This window comes from Bombina bombina, chromosome 5, assembly GCF_027579735.1.
Source record: "Bombina bombina isolate aBomBom1 chromosome 5, aBomBom1.pri, whole genome shotgun sequence".
In the NCBI taxonomy this organism is placed as follows: domain Eukaryota; kingdom Metazoa; phylum Chordata; class Amphibia; order Anura; family Bombinatoridae; genus Bombina; species Bombina bombina.
The window spans coordinates 303,576,227-303,598,128 of NC_069503.1; the positions used below are offsets into that span (position 1 = coordinate 303,576,227).

At 38.2% G+C, this 21,902-nt stretch overlaps 1 protein-coding gene across 1 annotated transcript in view; it reads right to left on the reverse strand.

The window, feature by feature from the left end:
• Positions 1–11,315, reverse strand: part of SLC25A13 (solute carrier family 25 member 13) — a 396,949-nt gene extending 385,634 nt beyond the window's left edge. Inside the window, exons 1-3 of the mRNA XM_053714082.1 lie at positions 11,168–11,315; positions 7,871–7,924; positions 5,991–6,133 (exon numbers count right to left, since the gene is read on the reverse strand). Of these exons, the coding sequence (XP_053570057.1) occupies positions 5,991–6,133; positions 7,871–7,924; positions 11,168–11,179 (209 nt within the window). The 5' untranslated portion in view covers positions 11,180–11,315. The remainder of the gene's footprint in view (positions 1–5,990; positions 6,134–7,870; positions 7,925–11,167) is intronic.
• Positions 11,316–21,902: the final 10,587 nt, after the last annotated feature.

Consider the following 21,902-nt stretch of genomic DNA (forward strand, 5'->3'; position numbering starts at 1 on the left):
TAGGCCCATTTTGGTATATTTCATGCCACCATTTCACCGCCAAATGCGATCAAATTAAAAAAAAACGTTAAATTTTTCACAATTTTAGGTTTCTCACTGAAATCATTTACAAACAGCTTGTGCAATTATGGCACAAAGGGTTGTAAATGCTTCTCTTGAATCCCCTTTGTTCAGAAATAGCAGACATATATGGCTTTGGCGTTGTTTTTTGGTACTTAGAAGGCCGCTAAATGCCGCTGCGCATCACACGTGTATTATGGCTAGCAGTGAAGGGGTTAATTAGGGAGCTTGTAGGGAGCTTGCAGGGTTAATTTTAGCTTTAGTGTAGAGCTCAGCCTCCCACCTGAAACATCAGACCCCCTGATCCCTCCCAAACAGCTCTCTTCCCTCCCCCACCCCACAATTGTCCCCGCCATCTTAAGTACTGGCAGCAACTCTGCCAGTACTAAAATAAAAAGGTATATTTAGGATTTTTTTAAAAAGCATATTTACATATGCTGCCGTGTAGGACCCCCCTTAGCCCCCAACCTGACTGATCCCCCACCAAACAGCTCTCTATCCCTCCCCTTCTGCCTTAACGGGCGCCATCTTGGGTACTGGCATCTGTCTGCCATTACCCAGTTTAGTATAAAATAGTTGCTTTATTATTTTTTTCCCCTTTTGTGTAATGTAGCTCCCCCCACCAAAGACCAACCCCCCACCCCCTCCTAGATAGCTTCGATTTATATATGTTTTAACTTATAAAAGTGGGGAAAGGGGTGTTATAACAATATATTTTCTGTAGTGTAGCGGTTCCCACCCGCTCCCGCCCCGTGCACGCGCCCGCCGCCTCCCGTGCGCGCCCCCATCGGCCCCGCCTCCCTCTACGTTACTCGGCCCATCTATGGCCGCCCACCCGCCTCCCAAGTCGGCTCCCACCCACCAACGATACCGGCCACCGATGTCCAGTGCAGAGAGGGCCACAGAGTGGCTCTCTCTGCTTTGGATGGCCAAGGGGTGTTATTGCAGGATGCCTCGATATCGAGGCATCACTGCAATAACCAGAAAGCGGCTGGAAGCGAGCAGGATCGCTTCCAGCCGCTTTAAACCCCTAATGTCGTATAGGGTACGTCGCTGGTCTTTTAAGACCAGGTTGTATGCGACGTACCCTGTACGACTTGCGTCGTTAAGGGGTTAATATACTTTTTACCTCTGTGCTTACCTTGTATCTAAGCCTCTGCAGACTGCCTCCTTATATCAGATCTTTTGACAGACTTGCATTTTAGACATTCAGTGCCAATTCCTAGGCAACTCCATGGGAGTGAGCATAATGTTATCTATATACTTTCAACAAAGAATACCAAGAGAACAAATCAAATTTGATAATAAAGAGTAAATTGGAAAGAGGTTTAAAATTGCATGCCCTATCTGAATCATGAAAGTTTAATTTTAACTAGACTGTCCCTTTAAGCATTGAAATATTCAGTATAGGTGGGGATACAACATGCAAAATTAGCTATTTCAAATGACATAAAAGCAAAGGAGCCATCTGTAAACAACTTAATACACTCCATTAGGTAAAATGTATCTTTAGAAAGATATTAAAAAAAAAAAAAAAAAAAATTACAGTACACTAGCTTTAAAAAAAGGGACAGTAAAGTCAAAATTAAACGTTCATGATTCAGATAGAACATGCAATATTAAACAACTTTCCAATTTACTTCTATTATCAATATTGCTTCATTCTCTTAGTATCTTTTATTAAAGAGTAAGGGCCTGATTTAAACTTCACCAAGTAAGACATAGTTTTTCTTGCCGACCCTAGCAGGCCAATATAAATCACATTACACTGCTTTCTGAGTAAAGAATCTTACAATTGCTTCTATTATAGGTTTTTAAATATTGTGAGAAAAACTTGCAACATTTTAGATTGAGAGGAAAAAAAAAAAAACAGATCTGTAGTACAAAAATGTTTTACAAGAATTTAGCATGGATTAGAGAAACATATACAGTCTTATGAGCTACTAAAGACACATGCAGACTCCTTAGCCTTTATGAGCTACTAAAGACGCATGCAGACTCCTTACCTCTTATGAGCTACTAAAGACACATGCAGACTCCTTAGCCCTTATGAGCTACTAAAGACGCATGCAGACTCCTTAGCCCTTATGAGCTACTAAAGACGCATGCAGACTCCTTAGCTCTTATGAGCTACTAAAGACGCATGCAGACTCCTTAGCCCTTATGAGCTACTAAAGACGCATGCAGACTCCTTAGCCCTTATGAGCTACTAAAGACACATGCAGACTCCTTAGCCCTTATGAGCTACTAAAGACGCATGCAGACTCCTTAGCCCTTATGAGCTACTAAAGACGCATGCAGACTCCTTAGCTCTTATGAGCTACTAAAGACGCATGCAGACTCCTTAGCCCTTATGAGCTACTAAAGACGCATGCAGACTCCTTAGCCCTTATGAGCTACTAAAGACACATGCAGACTCCTTAGCCCTTATGAGCTACTAAAGACGCATGCAGACTCCTTAGCCCTTATGAGCTACTAAAGACGCATGCAGACTCCTTAGCTCTTATGAGCTACTAAAGACGCATGCAGACTCCTTAGCCCTTATGAGCTACTAAAGACGCATGCAGACTCCTTAGCCCTTATGAGCTACTAATGACACATGCAGACTCCTTAGCCCTTATGAGCTACTAAAGACGCATGCAGACTCCTTAGCTCTTATGAGCTACTAAAGACACATGCAGACTCCTTAGCCCTTATGAGCTACTAAAGACGCATGCAGACTCCTTAGCTCTTATGAGCTACTAAAGACGCATGCAGACTCCTTAGCCCTTATGAGCTACTAAAGACACATGCAGACTCCTTAGCCCTTATGAGCTACTAAAGACACATGCAGACTCCTTAGCCCTTATGAGCTACTAAAGACACATGCAGACTCCTTAGCCCTTATGAGCTACTAAAGACGCATGCAGACTCCTTAGCTCTTATGAGCTACTAAAGACACATGCAGACTCCTTAGCCCTTATGAGCTACTAAAGACACATGCAGACTCCTTAGCCCTTATGAGCTACTAAAGACGCATGCAGACTCCTTAGCTCTTATGAGCTACTAAAGACGCATGCAGACTCCTTAGCTCTTATGAGCTACTAAAGACACATGCAGACTCGTTAGCCCTTATGAGCTACTAAAGACGCATGCAGACTCGTTAGCCCTTATGAGCTACTAAAGACGCATGCAGACTCCTTAGCCCTTATGAGCTACTAAAGACGCATGCAGACTCCTTAGCCCTTATGAGCTACTAAAGACGCATGCAGACTCGTTAGCCCTTATGAGCTACTAAAGACGCATGCAGACTCGTTAGCCCTTATGAGCTACTAAAGACACATGCAGACTCCTTAGCCCTTATGAGCTACTAAAGACGCATGCAGACTCGTTAGCCCTTATGAGCTACTAAAGACACATGCAGACTCCTTAGCCCTTATGAGCTACTAAAGACGCATGCAAACTCGTTAGCCCTTATGAGCTACTAAAGACGCATGCAGACTCCTTAGCCCTTATGAGCTACTAAAGACACATGCAGACTCCTTAGCTCTTATGAGCTACTAAAGACGCATGCAGACTCCTTAGCCCTTATGAGCTACTAAAGACGCATGCAGACTCCTTAGCCCTTATGAGCGGACCTAGATTTACTCTTCAATAAAGGAAGGAAAGTTGTTTACATTTTCATGTTCTATCTGAATCATGAAAGTTTAAAGGAATATTAAACCCCAAATTTGTCTTTCATGATTCAGATTGAGCATGCAATTTTAAAACAAAATTCTTATTTAATTCTATTATCAAATGGTCTTTGTTCTGTTGGTATCTTTTGTTGAATAGCTGGGACATATGCTTAGGAGTCAGATCATTTCTGGAGCATTATATAGCAGCAGTTTTGCAAGAGCACTATATAACAGCACTATTTCCTGCCATGTAGTGCTCTAGATGCTCTGAATAGCAAAATATATTTTGGTTTCATATCCCTTTAATTTTCACTGCACTGTCTCTTTAAGAAAGCTGTTTATACAATTTCTCTCCATAACAGAGGTAATTCTAGGACTAGCTAATGTACAAAACATCACTATAGCGTAGACATTTATGCTATAGCCGGAAATACCATTCGTCACTTTCCAAATAATAGCAGCTTACGTAATATGCCAGATGATACACAAGAGTCACGTCATTGACCAGATCTCAGTAGTTGGGGCACTCTGTCTAATGCAACATTACTGGCTAAAGGAAATCCTCCAGTTGGCATTATTGGAGAGGTGGCAGGCTGGGATGGGCATTATGCTTTGTTAGTAATTGGGAGATAAAAAGTGGCTTGTGCTGTGTAAATTCAGATGCCGGTGATCTGGGCTATAGACAGCTGTAAATGTCATTGCTCTAATACACAGATGGTACCAGGCTAGTACGCCGTCCTGTGATCGGTCAGCTTCACAGCTAGTACCTGAAAGTGAAACCAATGAGTCCATTATTCTTATTAAAAAAAAAAAAAAAAAGACGGACTAGAATAATGGACTCATTGGTTTATATGATGATCAAAAATTCTGCATTAAAAAGGATGTCCAAAGTGAAAGACCCGTTTCCCTGTGAATCAGAGTAAAAGCAAACAGAACGGAAGCAGATTTTAGAGATAACTTTCAGGTTCCCAGCCTGCCACCTCTCCAATAATGCCAACTGGAGGATTTTCTTTAGCCAATAATGTTGCATTAGACTGAGTGCCCCAACTACTGAGATCTAGGCAATGATGCTGACCCCTAAATACCGATGTGCTCCTTCACAAATATAGCACAAACTAATGAAGGTAATATGTGCCCCTATATAGTTCAATCTAAGGACCGTGCCTTGTGTCCTGTCCCTAAAATATTGCAACCTGATTTACAATAAACATTAACAATGCTAGCTCTAATCTGGCCCCTACACAACACTGGCACCAAAGCAATGGAAAGAAAGTGTCTAGCGTACAATAGGCGCATTGCGCATGCACGAAAAACGGGTTACAAGTAACTTAGAACAATTAGAGTGAACACAGGATTTTCATGATATCACGGATGAAGAAAAAGGGGCGGGGCTACACAAACATTTTAAAACTGCAGCAGGGGGAAAAGTGATTTAACTGGAAAACGGATTATCTTTATAATTATTGTGAAAAAACAATCTAGGGCAACTTTATTGGTACATGTTAAAACTACTTTTGTGTTGACTGTCCCTTTAACTACTACCCCCCAGGTTTTGTGATATTAATTAAGATGCTTTGCAGGAGCTTTTAGAGAGATGGTTTGGCCAAAGCTGGATATGTATTTCACAGCTGTCTGGCCTAGAAGGGATACAGCCACACCAGAGCCTAATTTTAAGCTGCCAGTGGCTCCCTGGCACCTGGACTTGTCAAGCCCTGGAATAAAATCTCTTTAACTACAGTCATAAACAGAAAACATTTTGTTCACTGTAATGTTGATAGCAGATGTTAAAATCATAGTGTTCTAAAGTTATGATTATTTTTTTGCATAGAACACAGCTTGCATAAACAGCCCTACTCATAATCATTCATATTGATAAATCCTCACATTTCTCACCAGCTATTCAAAAATCAAGCAAAGTGTCCAAAATAACAGACATATGTTGTACGTGCCACTCTTCTCCATATATTGTTACAGTAAATAGGCACTTGCTTTTTTTTTACCACTCTGCCATAGTGCAAGCGTATTGTGTGAAATTGTTATTAAAAAAAAAAAAAACCACACAGCAGATTTGGCTCCTAGTTTGATTGCTAGGAAACATTATTGTAAGGAACGGGGCAAAAACAGCCAAGACAAACAGCATACACAGAAAAAGTATCTAATACATGGTAAATATTTTTTTATCTAGGTGAAAATCTTAGTTTGCAGCACCTGAAAACTGGACAAACACTGCACTTTATAAGAGCAGAGATAGCACAGCGTACAGAATGTTCTTACCCATCTTTGGTCTGATCCACAACTCCAGCAAGCAGCTGAACTGTCTTCGGATTGGGTTGCCCCTCAGCAGTAAGGTTTAAGTAACGTTGGACAAAATCAAGGGGGGACATAAAGAATTCTCCATTTTTTTCAACACTTGCATACTAAAAAAAAAAAAAAGACAACGAGAAGTATCTTATTAGACAGACGTTATAAAGCATCTAAAGAGCAAAAGGTCAATTAGGTTTTACTCAGTTTGGAAAAAACAAGAACTAGCTGGGCTAGGTAACCAGTCTGATTTGTGCCTTCATTTTTAGTGATTTTCAAGACAAGAAAATGTATTTAGATTTACTAATCTGCATTCATGGGATTTTGTGTTTTTCTTTATTTTTGTACAGAAAAAAACAATGATGTTCAGCTCAGTCAACTACTTTTGTTTTTATTTATATTGTTTTTACCTCAAATTGATAAAACTATTTTGCATGAAACACATTATTTAAAAGGAACATTGTACTGTATCATTTTCTCTTCTCCTAATGATTCCTTTTACAAGATGGAGTGTATTAAAATGTTTGCAAATATCTCCTTTGTCTTTATTTTGTCATTTTAAATAGTAGCTATTCCCTGTTGAACCCACCACATATACAGCTATTTGCAATACTGCAGTATACTCTTAAAGAAAAGAGCTTTGAAATAAGAGGCGGCAGCTGTAATCATCCTCCAAGTGGGGGTGGAAGAGGTAGAGTAATTGAAAACATTTTAGTACCTATGCATTAGCATTTGTGCATTAAGAGTGATAAGGAGGTCTGCTCTCCCTTCAAACTTAGCCTACTTGATTGGGTTATCATTTCAAAGATCAAAAACAGCCATTTCACATACAAAAAAGAAACATAAAGAAGCAATTTCCCAAAAATGTAATAGTCTGCAGCTGGTATAACAAGTAATTTAAAACATATTAAAAGGGAAAACCAATTTTAGCGACAGTATCCCTATAAACTGATTTTGAATACAGAAGATGCACATATAATTAATGTTCTGTTTGGGACAGATTGCTAAATTGACTGATAAGAACAACTTCTTTTTACCCCAGTATAGGAACATCAGTTCTTTAAGAAACAGTAATACATTAGAAATTTGATTTGCAGCATTTGCAAGTCAAGAACCTTTAGATGTCAACAATTAAAAGATAAATATCCGCAAAAATAAAAAAAATTATCAGAATACTCACAGAAATAATATTATTTATTCAAACACCTTATAATAAAGATGAAATGTACTCAGGCAAGCAACTGATAAGATTTCATTACATTCAAAGCAGCTGCAGGAACACCCTTTGCAATGTGATAGGCACTATCTTCCAACCTCCCATTAAGGGTTAATTTCAGGCTGCTTACTCTTATTTACATAGCTTTTCTATATAAAATATTGCAGTATAGGTGGCAGTATCAACAGGCAACACATTAAAGCAGAGAAATTTGTACAGTACAGTGTCCCTTTTAATAAATCCATATATTCTAGATAAAAAGACGAACTTATCAAAAAGTGGGTGGGATATGAAGCCCAATTTTTTTGTTTTATGGATTTTTGTTTCAGCACTTGGATAGCGCTTGCTGATTGGTCGCTATATGGAGTCACCAATCAACAAGTGCTACTCAGGGTGCTGAAGCAAAAATGGGCCGGCTCCTAAGATTACATGACTGCTTTTTCAAATAAAGGATACCAAGAGAACAAAGAAATTGATAATAGGTGTAAATTAGAAAGTTGCTTAAAATTGTATGCTCTGACTCATGAAAGAAAATGTTTTGGGGTTTTTATATCCCTTTAACGTTAACTCATTGACAGCACCACTGACTTCCTAATTAAGATGTGTTAAAATAGTTTGGCTATTCACTACAACATACCTTGTGAAATATGGTTTTCAGTTCAGCTGCGTCAGCTCTCTTGGTTAATGCTACCTGTAAAAGTAAAACAGATTTTTATCATGAGAGACGCGGCAGGACAAATGAATGGCGGTGCATTGCTGCATTTGCCTATTTGTTTTATTATTATTTTGAATTCTAACTGTAATAATAATAACAACAACAACAGCCATATACATTTTAACCCCTTCACGCCGTTAGGACGTTCCATGTCATCCTAACAGCGCTGGGTTTTAACGTTGAAGGACAGCATGGAATGTCCTACCTTATAAAAACGTAGTGCAGCCTTCCCCTTTAGACAAACTCAAGATCGAACTGGGAGCGTGCCTAGCAACATAGGCAGTCACCTTTGATCCGATCCCGGCCTTGAAATTCCGTAGTCGCATTGATGATTGCGCGATTTCATTTTTGCAGCAAGTGAATACATCATTAGAGTATACAAAAGATTACAACTAGACTGGACAAAGTAATTTATACAGAAGGAGAAGGGATTACAATCTAGAGGTTAGGGGTGAGAGACGAGAGATGTAGAGGTTGCTTGACTGACCTTTTAAAATGGTTTATAGGTGGGGGGTGATGATGAACAACTAGAAGGGAAGTTGGTACACATAGCTAAACAAGATGTTACAGTACAAGGCAAAGAAGAGCTCCACAGGGGAGGTGCAGCATGAGAAGTCTTGGTGACAGGAATGGGAGTGGATCATGAGAGGAAAACAAATGTAAGACATAAGTATATTGAACAGGACAAGTTGGAGAAGAGGTCAGAAATTTAGAGCTAGATTACACGTGGAGCGCAAACGATTTAGCGAGGGTTTTTCGCGATCGTTTGCGCTCCTTTTTAAAATTGTGCTGATATTACAAGTTGAGCTAATCGCAAGTGCGCTAGCGCAATTGGGATTCACGCTTGAATCATTACTGCAACCTCAGAGCTGTGGTTAATTGTTTTGCTAAATTAAAAAGTACATTACAAAGTACAGTTACACTCATTAACATTGTCCCCAAAAAATATTGCACACAAAAGTTACAAGGGTTCAAAGATATGAGATCTCGGGTGTTAGAAAAAATAAAAACCGACAAAGGACTTTACATTGAGATACTTACAGATACATTGCTAAAGGGGGTGGGGGTGTATGAATATATATATATATATATATATATATATATATATATATATATATATATATATATATATATATATATACATATTTTTTTTTTTATTTTTTTTTTTACTATGTATTCACTGTAAATATTTCACATTCCAATGTCCTGCACATAGAATATGTTCTAAGTATTTATAAATAGATATATCTGTACCTATATATATTTGTTTAAAAAAAACAGATATATGTAGATATATTTATTTATGAATAAACAGAACATATTACGTTCAGAACAATGGAAAATTAAATATGAATAATTTATTTTCAGGTTAGCGCTATTACAAATATGCGATGGAGTTTGTGCGAGAGAGTGGGGTGTTTTGTTTTTTCTCTCCATTGACTTCTAAGGGGGAATGTGTGAACACGATCTTCGAATTTGGAGAAAAAAACACTTTTCTTTCAACTCAATACCAGCGCAACCTGACTAGGGCAAAAATCGAAATACTGCTACGCTTGTAATCTAGCCCTTAATTGGGTGCAAGACTGTTTAGAGTTTTTAAGTTAAAGTATTTAAATTCATTAGGTAGGGAACAGGGAGCTAATGTATGTTCTGACATTGGGGAACAAATGATACCTATTAAAAAGAGAAATATTTTGGCGGCAACATTCTTGACAGATTGGAGAGGGGAAGTCCACAGAGAAGTATGTTGACAGGAAGAATAATCAAATTAATATCAATATTTTGGTGGTGTCTTGGATAAGGAATGAATGTAATCTGTTGTATGGATAAAAAAGAGCAGGGTTTGGTAAGTATATAGATATGGGGAGTGATGTAAAGTGCTCTGTGAAGTGGGACACTGAGACAGTTGACCAGAGTAAATGTGGAGACTATAGAGTATTCTACAACAAATAATAATTCAGGGGTGGGAAATAAATGGAAGCTTAGTTTTGGCATATTGAGCTGTAATTGTGTGAGGACATGTATAAGAAATCTGCAGAAAGACAGTTTGTTAACAGATTGAGTAGTGAGGGTGTGAGGTCTGAGGGGGAGAGGTATATTGTTGGCATCATCCGCACAGAGTTGATATTAAAAGCCATAGTACTTATAAGTTTCCCAAGGCAAGATGTCTAGATGGCGAAGAGCAGGGAACCAGAAAATGTAGTTTCTTTATTCTTATGAATTTATGATTTGCCATGGTGTGTTTAAGAATAATTGTGACCTTTCTCTCAAGGACTCATACAATGGCATAACTAGATCAGAAGTTCTACATAAGTGTTTACCAATAAAAACTTGCAAAACAGAAGACATAAGTGAACTTGAAGTATACATAAACAAAATCAGATAACTGGTCAGAAAAATAACAGACACCAGTAGCACTCAAAAGTCAGACAGGCAAATTAAATTAAAGGGAAATCATTTAACCTTCACTGTAATTACGCAGTCAACACAAAACAGAACCCTACAGGGACCTATGTTTCATTGCAATAATTTCAGACCATTGCTTATTACCCTGATATAACATAATCACAATCACAACTTTAGCTGACAGTGGCATACAGACAGCTGATGAGTCAGATGCAAATTAGGTGCTCTGACAGCTGAGGAAAGCAGGGTCACTTAGAAGCTTATCTGCTTACTGTCAAAGTCAGAAGCCACAAATGAAGCAGAGTAGGGGTGGAAAGTGCTTATGATTTAATTAATGCACAAAAGTAAACACAGCCCACACTCTCTCTCTAGAGAACAATAATCTTTAATTCAGCACCTCTGAGTAACAGGATACAGACTCACTACCTACAGTTTACTGGAGAACTTATGTAATGTATATTGCAATTTCTGTGCATCTTAAGTACCAGAATGCAAATTGGTTTCTCCTTGGTGCCAGGGCTGCCTGGATACTGGGTTAATGATAACTTACATAATGCTCACTGCACATGTGCAATGTATGCTACACTCAGTGTAGACTCATAATACATACTGTTTTGCACACTACATGATTTTTTGCATACTGACATTAAGAAGATGACCTTTTAGCGCTAGATCATAAATCTAATAGAAATCCAACCCAGCTGGATCTCAGGAGAGATACAGTGCAATTATAATAATACCCAGTGCTCCCCTGCAGTATCTAAGTGCCGCAGAATAGTCACAGGACGTGTGTCCCCTGCAGTGCCTACATACCTTGGCTGCCATGCTTTTTTGCAGAACTCACTTCCCATCAAAACGTTACCCAGAACGTCCTTGCGCTAGAGACAGATCAGGCGCACGCTGCCCGCTGATTGGCTGAATTGGGGGCCCGCCTCGCTGCAGTCACGTGATCTGATGTCCTTCTGTACAGAAGAGAGGGCATGTGAGCGGCGTGAGCTGTCCAGCAAGCTCAGCCTGTAGTAACACGGTGTCCTACGTAATGTAAACACTGATTGCAAACTGGGATAGTCCTGGATCCGAGCCCCCGGGGCAGGGAGGACACTGACAACAAAAGAGATATCGCTATCGTACAGTTGGAACACTGAGGCGTGTACTATATAGAAACTTGAGGTTAAAAGGTCGTTGAACGCTGATTTTCCTAACTTTAAAAGACCATGTGGGTAAACATTTGGTCAGTTTGGAATTATTGCATAAACATAAATAAGGCATGTAAAGTATCTGGTCTTTGCAGGTATTGCCTCAGCTGGCAAATAAAAACAAAACTAGCCAATATATAAAAAAAATGCATGTGTAAATAACACAAGCATATATAATCCTTGCCATTCTGAAATTAAAGGCACAGTAAAATAAAAATAAAATAGCATGATCTATCAGAATCATTTACAACTTTCCAACAGACTTGTCATATTTGCTTTGTTCTTAGTATCATTTGCTTGATTACTACTAGGTAGGCTCATCATATATGCTTACAAGTGTGTACAACTTTAGCACAGTCTATGGCAACCATGTTTGCAACAATGTTGCTACAAATATTGTTGAAAACTGCTGCAACACTTTTCCAAAGGTGAGCAAACTACTAAGCGCCAATGAGCCTATCTAGGTTTACTCTTCAACAAAGGATACTACAAGTACAAAGAAAATTTGGTAATTGAAGTACATAGGAAGGTTGTTTAGAAATTGCTTACTCTATCTAAACCAAGGATGTTTAATTTTGACTTGAATGTCCCTTTTTTTAAACTCCCCCATTAAAGAATATATTGTAGTGTATTATTGAGTTTTCTGGGTTGGGGGATTATAATTTAGGGATCATCATGGGCTAGGGCTTTGGGTTCTGAAATCCACATAATGCTCTCCTCCCTCTAGCAAGGCAGTGGAAAACCAGCAATTGTTCTGATAAATGACATGATCAAAGACAAAATAAATAATGAAATTACACTGCAAAGTTTCTCAGTATTACATAGCTAAAGATTTAAACGTTGGTGATTGAAGTATAATCCTTCAGCAGTTCTACCAGTCAAATTCCCTTTTTGTTGGATTTTTGCACAACATGCACATTTTAACTTAAACTACTTTTTTTTCTCAATTTAGTAATGCTGTTCTTCAAAATAGAACACTTTTTTTTTTCTCTAGATAGAGAAAACACCAGCTCTCCCCACCAAAGAAAAACACAGATCTTTTAAAAGAGGTCCACACCCGGAAAACATGATCTTTTTAAAGAAGCAGTCACATGCATTCCTGTATATATGTCCTACACTCCGGAAGCATTGCCTTTCTTTTGCTAGAGTAACAGGTATACATGCAAGTTACTGTCTCTGTATGCATTGGCATTGGCGATGGGTAAGAAGTGTATGTTAATACGAGAAAGTTTTTTATAATGTAATATCACAAATTTACTTACAATGTTATGGCAACACCAACATAATTTATATTAGAATTACCCTATTTTTCCAACTAGGGCCGCACTCTTTATTTAGGCCATCTCTCCTGCTCAGTAAGAATCTTGTTAAACTGACACTTTCGCTATCATGAAAGAAGTATTAAGTGATGGTAAACTTTAGCTAATCAAATGCCATATATGTAATCTTTGTCATTAAAAAAATGATGGACTAGATTACAAGTGAATCGCTAATTAACGCTTTTGCTTGAGCGTTAATTGCGCTAGAATTAAAATTTTTGCGCTAGTCGCATTGCACTCATATTACGAGTTGAAAGTAAACAGTTTTCTCTCTATCGGTAACCCTACTAACGTAAAAATCAGAAATAAGAATATTGCATGCACGTTCACGTATTCCTCCATAGAAGTCAATGGAGAAAAAGTGGAAAAAAACCTAACACCATATTTGCAAATCCAATGATATTTTCTCATTTGCACTAAACCAACATAAAAATATGAATATTCCATATTCCAATGTTCTTTACATAACATATGTTCTAATTATTCATAAATACATATTTCTACATATATCTGATGTTTTTTTGCACAAATATATATTTATACCAATATATAGATCAGCTGTCACCAACCAGTGGTCCGTGGAAGATGTTGGTGGTCTGTGGAAGAAGATGTTGGTTGTTCTTGACACCATCAAGCAGGAATTAATCTCCTCTGATGGTGTCACCCCCGTCTTGCCTGAACTTCCTACTGTGACTGACTGGACATCAGTGAATACCAACGGAGGAGGATTTAAGTTACAATATCCCTACACACGTTGCGTAAGTACTGCGCAACTTGCGTAGGTAGATTGTATTTTTAACTCCGCCCGGTGCGCTGCTCAGAGGAAGATGCTTCCATTCTGAAGCCAGCAGAGGTTAGTATAGTTTTGGCTTAAAATAGTGGAATTAAAATTAAAAAAAATCTCTATTTAATTTATTTTATTTTCTTTACCCGTCTCTTTGTAGTAGTTTTCCTAATTCCTTCAGATGGACTTACATCACTGTTTGTCTTCCTCCCCTCCATCTTCTTTTTTTATTAAATATTAATTATTTTTCATTCGAATAATTTCATTCCACCTGAATTCCAGTAATTGCCATCCAGCAGATCAGCCATATCCCACCAGTATTATAGTAATTGCCAGTAATATCAGTCGTGGTTAGCTAACATCCATATTGAGAGCTTTCTGATATAAACTTAATTTATGACTGTCCATGATCATAAGTAGTTTTGAATAATTCTTAACTGGGGAGGTAACTTGGAAGTCTTGTGGTCCTTTTAAACATAATTCTTTTTTCCCCCACATTCTGCCCCTCTGTTTCCAGCTCAAAAGTTGGCACTCACCCTTCATCTGTAATTTGGAAGTATTCTCTCAGTTCTGTTAGTTAATTCCAAAAATAATTCTTCAAAATGTGTAAATATATACATAATGTAAACTTAGCTATCGTAGAGACGTCGGGGAACTGCGGTTTAGGGGTTAATAGGTTTTGTTAGTGTTGGCAATGTCGGGGAACTGCGATTTAGGGGTTAAAAGGTTTAGTTAGTGTTGGCGATGTCGGGGAACTGCGGTTTAGGGGTTAATAGGTTTAGCTAGTGTTGGCGATGTTTGGGAACTGCGGTTTAGGGGTTAATAGGTTTAGTTAGTGTCGGCGATGTCGGGGAACTGCGGTTTAGGGGTTAATTAATTTAGTTAGTGTTTTAGTTAGTGTTGGCGAAATCTGTGAACTGTGGTTTAGGGGTTAATAGGTTTAGTTAGTGTCGGCGATGTCGGGGAACTGCGGTTTAGGGGTTAATTAATTTAGTTAGTGTCGGCGATGTCGGGGAACTGTGGTTTAGGGGTTAATAGGTTTAGTTAGTGTCGGCGATGTTGGGGAACTGCGTGGGTTAATAGGTTAAGTTAGTGTCGGCGATGTCGGGGAACTGCAGTTTAGGGATTAATAGGTGTAGTTAGTGTGGGCAATGTCGGGTAACGGCGGTTTAGGGGTTATTAGGTTTAGTTAGTGTCGCGATGTGGGGGGCGGTGGTTTAGGGGTTAATATGTTTAGTTAGTGTTGGCAATGTGGGGGACGGGGATTTAGGGGTTAATAGCTTTATTAAGTGTCAGTGATGTGGGTTGCGGCAGCGATTTATATAATTTTGTTTCAGGCAATCGGCGGCGTATTAGTTATGTTAAATCGTTTCTTAGGATCCTTTCATTTTTTCGGACCCATACTTTATTCATATGAATTATTCTATTCTAAACTTTAGAATAGAATAATGAATATGAATAAAGAATGGATCCGAAATAACAAACGGATCCGAAAAAAATATTTAAACTAAACTAATTTGCAGAAACTAAATTATTTATTTAACTTATGAAAACGAAACGAAACAATTTTTTTTTAGCGTTGCACATGTCTATTTAATACAAGCAATTCAAATATTTTTCTATTTATCTGTCCACAGCCTTTAACTTTCATAATATGAAGATTATGAAGAAAATATTCAATTTCAAAAACCATATACATTTATTCATAATAACTTACCATCATACCGACGCAGAATATTTTTGATATTTTGTACTATCAATGATGCACTAATAGGTTTAGTTAGTGTTGGTGATGTTTGGGAACTGCGGTTTAGGGGCTAATAGGTTTAGTTAGTGTCGGCGATGTCGGGGAACTGCAGTTTAGGGGTGCATAGGTTTAGTTAGTGTCAGCGATGTTGGGGGAACTGCGATTTAGGGATTAATAGGTTTAGTTCGTTTTGGCGATGTCTGGGAACTGCGGTTTAGGGGTTAATAGGTTTAGTTAGTGTTAGCGATGTCGGGGAGCTGCGGTTTAGGGGTTAATAGCTTTATTTAGTTGGTGTCGGGGAACTGCGCTTTACATTAGAACAATGAAAAATTCTGAATATGAATAAAGAATGGATCCGAATATTCGGAAACGGATTTATTTATTTTCGGAATTTTTCAAGATTTTAGTTACGGTGCCGATTCGGAAATTCGGATTCATTCGAATTTCTGAATCGGCCAAAATTCAGCCGAAACGAATTGCACATGTCTAGTATTAAAGGTCACTTTGAACAAGGTAAAATTGTTACACACATACAGATGTGTTATCTTCTTCTTTGGAAACAATGAAACAGCTTTTTACTGTCCATAAACTACTTTAGACTTTCTTCATAGTGTACTCGCTCATTCTCAGTGCAATTTGGTGTACAACATACCTTTGTCTTGCTTCACTGATATTCTTCATCAACACACATTTGTTATATTTGTATTTAGTACCATCTTTATACTTATGACACAAACTTATCTTTTCTCAACAGTCATATCACCATCTCTAAAATAATAAATCAGTTAACAGATGCCTGATATGTATCTTGGGCAGAATTATTTGCTACAAGTTAAAGGGACAGTAAACCTTAAAAATAATGTTATATAATTCTGCACATAGTGCAGAATTATATAACATTATTTAGGTGCTATAGCCATAAAAGCCTTTTTTACAGTTTAATTTGCTAAAATACCGCGCTTTTACAGACCCGCTCTCTGCTCTCTGCTGAGCAGGTCTGTAATATTCAGTCAGCGCATCGGGCCAGCTGTATAGTCACAGCCCGGCCCGACCGCGCCATAGCACTAAGTGCAGCTCGCTCCTGTCACAGGAGCGAGCTGCACTTAGTCTTATGGTGCGGTCGGGCCGGGCTGTGACTATACAGCTGGCCCGATGCGCTGACTGAATATTACAGACCCGCTCAGCAGAGAGCGGGTCTGTAAAAGCGCGGTATTTTAGCAAATTAAACTGTAAAAAAGGCTTTTATGGCTAAAGCACCTAAATAATGTTATATAATTCTGCACTATGTGCAGAATTATATAACATTATTTTTAAGGTTTACTGTCCCTTTAATAAGCCTGCCCAGAGGGCAGCCTATGTGTGAAAAATGTAACCCCCAAGCTACAAAAAATAAAAAAGTAAAAATACAGAAAAAAATAAACAACACTAGGCAGCGGTACACTAGGCAGCCTTACGCGTTTCGCTGGGCTCCTCCCAGCTTCGTCAGAGGCGATCTGACAAAGCTGGGAGGAGCCCAGCGAAACGCGTAAGGCCACACCCATTTTACGTAACGGGGGACGTAGGTGACCTGTGTGGAGCGGCGGGTTTGTAGCTGGCTAATTTTCTTACCCTACCACTGCCTCAGTGACACCGCCCCCTTAGCTCTTTAAGTTATCCCTTTATGATACGGTTCTTATGTGTGGGGGACTTGCCTAATAGTGGGTATATATTACATACTAACAGCCACATACTTATGTATCAGAGGAAGAAAAAGGGATACTAAGTTTGACAGCACAAGACAGTTTGTGAATTGACATCATACTCACGCTGTGGACATCTGTACTGTGCTGGAACATACCTCACATGTTTGAGGGTAAATCTTGTAAGTGTACATCTTTGTGTCTCTTTTTGGAATAAAGTGGACATTTTTTAATCTGCACTTAGATCGCTTTGTGTCCCCTCTTTTTGCGCTCCACCGTTTCTGTATCTACAGATTCTTTGTATCCTGTTACTTATTGCGGACGGTTAGGTTTGTTTGTTTTTTTAATACTTATTGCGGCCGTTTTTTAAAAATTTTTTGTAATGCTCCATTTGCCTTTGTTGCATCCTGGTGTATTCCGAAAATGGCAGGGGGGTAAAAGAATTCACCTTCTGTGTATTCTTTCACCACCCTGCCATTTTCAGAATGGGAATTATTTTGGATGCGCGCGCAGCCAACATTCTGTTGGCTGCCTTGCGCTGCCAACATTTCTTTGAGGATGTGTGCGCAACTGCCGATGGTGACGGACGCGTTACAAACACGATTATAGTATAGATTAAAGACATCCATCCAACCCAATTAATAGTTTATGTTCAAACAAGCATGATATATTATTATTATTTTATGGCTTATATCTCTGCTTAGCTGAACAAATTTGTCTGAAATTGGGTAGTGCATATTGCGAGCACTAAATCCTACTATGCTACAGTGAAAACTGCAGTAAAAATTGTACTGAAATTTGGCTTTAAGAGATTGCATAGGGTACAGCTGTATTTGATGAAAAACTACATTGTATATAAACTAAGCTTAAAAATTGTGATGTTTTGATGGCAAGCACTGTAGAAAACACAGACTAAATTAAATTTATTAGTAAGCACAAATGCCATTTTTGAGATCTACCTAACTTTTTATGTTATGCTGATATCTAATTCAGTTTAGTATGTTTGCGATATGATATTAAATCTATGCTTTGGGTACTAGCATGAGCCGACCAGGTAATGCGCAGTATTATAACATCAGTTTAGTTAGCTTATGTGGTAAATATTGTATTTATTTACAGCAGAGAGAAAGTCTAGATCAGGGGTGTCAAACTCAAATTCATCGTGGGCCGCATCAGCAGTTTGGTCACCCTCAAAGGGCCGGTTGTATCTGTAGGACTATGTGTCCACTCTTTATTATCATAAATTATTGTCACTGCATTCAATTATTACTGTTAATAATAAGAATAATGGCAAGTAGATATTCAAATGTACAATTATTGTACAATTTATTGAAAAATGATTTTTGGTAACAGACAGTAATTTTTTTTTTTTTTTAAACATACAAATATTGCCAAACACTGTTTATTAAACATATGGCAAACACAAGGCATTAACTTTTTTTTAACTTTTCTGACTAGATGGCAGACATCGTTTTCCTGAGGTCAGTCCATCGATGTCTGGCGTTAGGTCTTGTGCTGTAGCAATCCGCAAAACGGCATGGTACCAAAGTGAATCGGCTGATTGATGAATTCAATCGACGCTTTTCTGACTTTAAAGAACAGAACTTAACCTTTACCAGCTTTGATAACCTCCATGCTGTTTTGCGGATTGCTACATCACAAGAGCACTCTGATACGTTATACCACTGTAAAGTGACACGGAAGTGGTCAGTATATCCAAAGTTTACCGCTCAGACTTTTAAGCAGACCCCCCCTCCCCCCCCCACATACATCATATGTACTTACAGTACAGGAGAGAAGGGTTCAGGCAGCCGTTGGATCTGTCACATCACAGGATGGCATGCGCTCAATATAAAAACAAGTGGAGGTTTCCTGAATGCATGTAAAGTGGAGGTTTCCTGTGTAGAACGGCCGGCGCCGCTAGAGGGCTGGCTTGTAGGCTGCCGCGCATGCGCTGAAGAGGCGGCTTTCTTGTGTAAAAAAAAAAAAAAGTGAGAATAAAAGGTGAAGGCTGGCGGCCGGCGGCGGCTACACGGGCCACATGACGAGGTCTGGCGGGACGGATTCGGCCCGCGGGCCTTGTGTTTGACACCCATGGTCTAGATCAAGAAGAATAGAATGGATCATTTAAATGTAATTTTGTATATTGCTGCTTTTCATCTTCAGCTAGCTGGGCAGGATGGGTAGAAGTTTACAATATGATGTTCTCTTATTTTCTACCACCATCTATTGAGTGCGATGTGTAATTTATTTATTTTTTTGGCCGTTTTATGTTGCCATTGTATGTCAACATTTTTGTTGTTTTATTTCATGACATATATGCTGCATCAATTTAGTGATCACCTGTATGCGTCACGTTATTTTTTTGATGCCCATCAATTTCTGGTGTGACGATATGTGCCTCTATTTTGCGCACATTTAGGCTTATATGAGTCTCATTATGTTTCACCTGCAATGTTCATCACTTTATTCACAAATACACACCCTGGTGTCTCGGGTATTGTTTTTCTTGTAATGTTTAGACTAATGCTGACATCTATTTGTACTTACCAGGTTGCTCATACCACGTTGCAGCTGTTCATTTTTTTTAAATGTGATAACTGTTGCTGATACACTACCATAAAATATCTGGCTTCTTTATCTCAATATTGGTGCAAGGGTTCTATATGACAAGGTATACTGCACATTTCGACTTGCAGTTCTTGCATGAGGAGACTAATTGTGTGACAGTATAATGATACTTTGAGGTGATTTCTCTGTGGTCTTTACACTGAAGACAGTTATTGATCCCATACCCTTTCCTAATGGCACTAGGCACCACTTTGTTGCTTATGGTCTAGTTTCTCTTTGACCCAAAATTGCACCCTTTCTTAACATAATGCTATAAACCATCATCCGCTTGTAGTATTAGTAAATGCTTAGTGATTATATGTTTACATCATTTATAGTAGTATGTTAGTTACTGGCCTTTTTCGTGTTTATCGAGGGCATTTTAAATCCGAGCTGAGGCTGATGGATCTGCTCCCATAGATAAGTCTGTGCATGAAGAGAATTATGAACCTGTTTTAAAGGTAAACTTAAACTGACTGGTTGTGTAACACCATTACTTCTATAGATAAGGGTATGCCCCATTTGTTGAAGTGAATTATTGTGTGCTGTTTATCACAAATTTCAAGGGAACATGCAAAGTCTTCTGTTGATGGAAAAAAGATAAAGAGGCTTGAAACCCAACATTTTTTCTTTTATGGTTCAGATAGAACATACAATTTTAAGAAGGCTTCCATGTTCCTTCTGTTAACACATTTTATTCTTTCTTATGGTATTCTTTGTTAAAGGACATACCTAGATAGCTAGAGTGTACATGCCTGGAGCATTAAATGTAAAACTTACTTAAAAGTATTCTTGCAAAACTGCTGTCATATTGTGCTCCAGACGTGCACTCTCCTGAACCTACTTACCTGCTTTTCAACAAAGGATACTAAAAGAACAAAGAACATTTGATAATACAAACATTTTACACTCTATCTGAATCATGAGAGAATATTTTTATATTTCATGTTTCTTTTATACTCCAGTGGACTTTAGTGCATCTTCTAAACATTACAGCATTTCATCCTCAAGCCCATGGAATGCCAAGTAGAGTATCTCAGTCATCAATAATCTATTTGGAAGAATGGAGCCTCAAAAAAAACAACAACGTAATCTAACTGTTTCAGAATGACAATAATCACGCACGTGCGAGCCTACAACCACAATTTAAGAAACAGTGGCTCTAACCTTTCTGCCACCTCAGACTGATCTGATTTGGGTTATTGACAACTGCTGTTCAAGTGAACCAATCATAGTGTTGTGCAATCTTAAATTATTCCAGCCGATTCTGCCCATACCTTGATATATATACCTCCTGATATTAAATCAATTCTCCATTTTCATCTGGTCACTTGTTTAACTGCTAAATACTTTCAGTAATGATTAACCATTTTTCTGTTTTACCCATTCAAATTTCTGATTATCTGTTTTATGTAATATATAGAAACATAGATGTTTACACTCAGTAGATAAGAAACATAGGCCCAACAAGTCTGCCCAAACTTTCTTAAAAGTGCAGCCTTATATAGTTAATTCAATAGCCAGCCCTAGGAAATTTGTCTTTATTACTTCTAATCGAGGTTTATTCCACAAATCAACCACCCTTTCTGTGAAGACCATGACCCTTTGTTTTGGAATTGTTCTTTTAAAAAAAAATACAACCTCAGCTTTATAAAGCCCCTTCATATTTTTGAATGTTTCTATCAAATCACCTTCTTCCCTTTTTCTCTTATAAACTATACATATTTAGGTCATTGTGCCTTTCCTTGTAAGTTTTATTTTTTAGATCATGTACCATTTTTAGTAGCCCTCCTTTGAACAGTTTTTAGATATGGCCTCCAGAACAGCACGCAATATTTAATATAAGGCCAAACTAGTTATCTGTAAAGTTACTATTGCTGCTGTAAATACCTCTACCCATACAACCAAGCAGTCTAATTAATTTCTTAAACTGAAAAAGATAGACACTATAGATATGAAAGTCATACACACATCTTATAACTTTAAAGTGCAAAAGAAATTATTAGTAGTACCAAATGCCAACATGAGAATAAACACAGATACATGAGTAAAAAATTGAGAACAAAAAAACACTCTGATGAGAAACTCAAACATGCAACAGGCTCCACATTTAGCGGTTCCGATAATGATTGCTGCGATTCCAATCTGTCAAACTTTGCAGCAATCTAAAGGCTAAATACGAATATTGTTGGAACAACCATCGACACAGGATT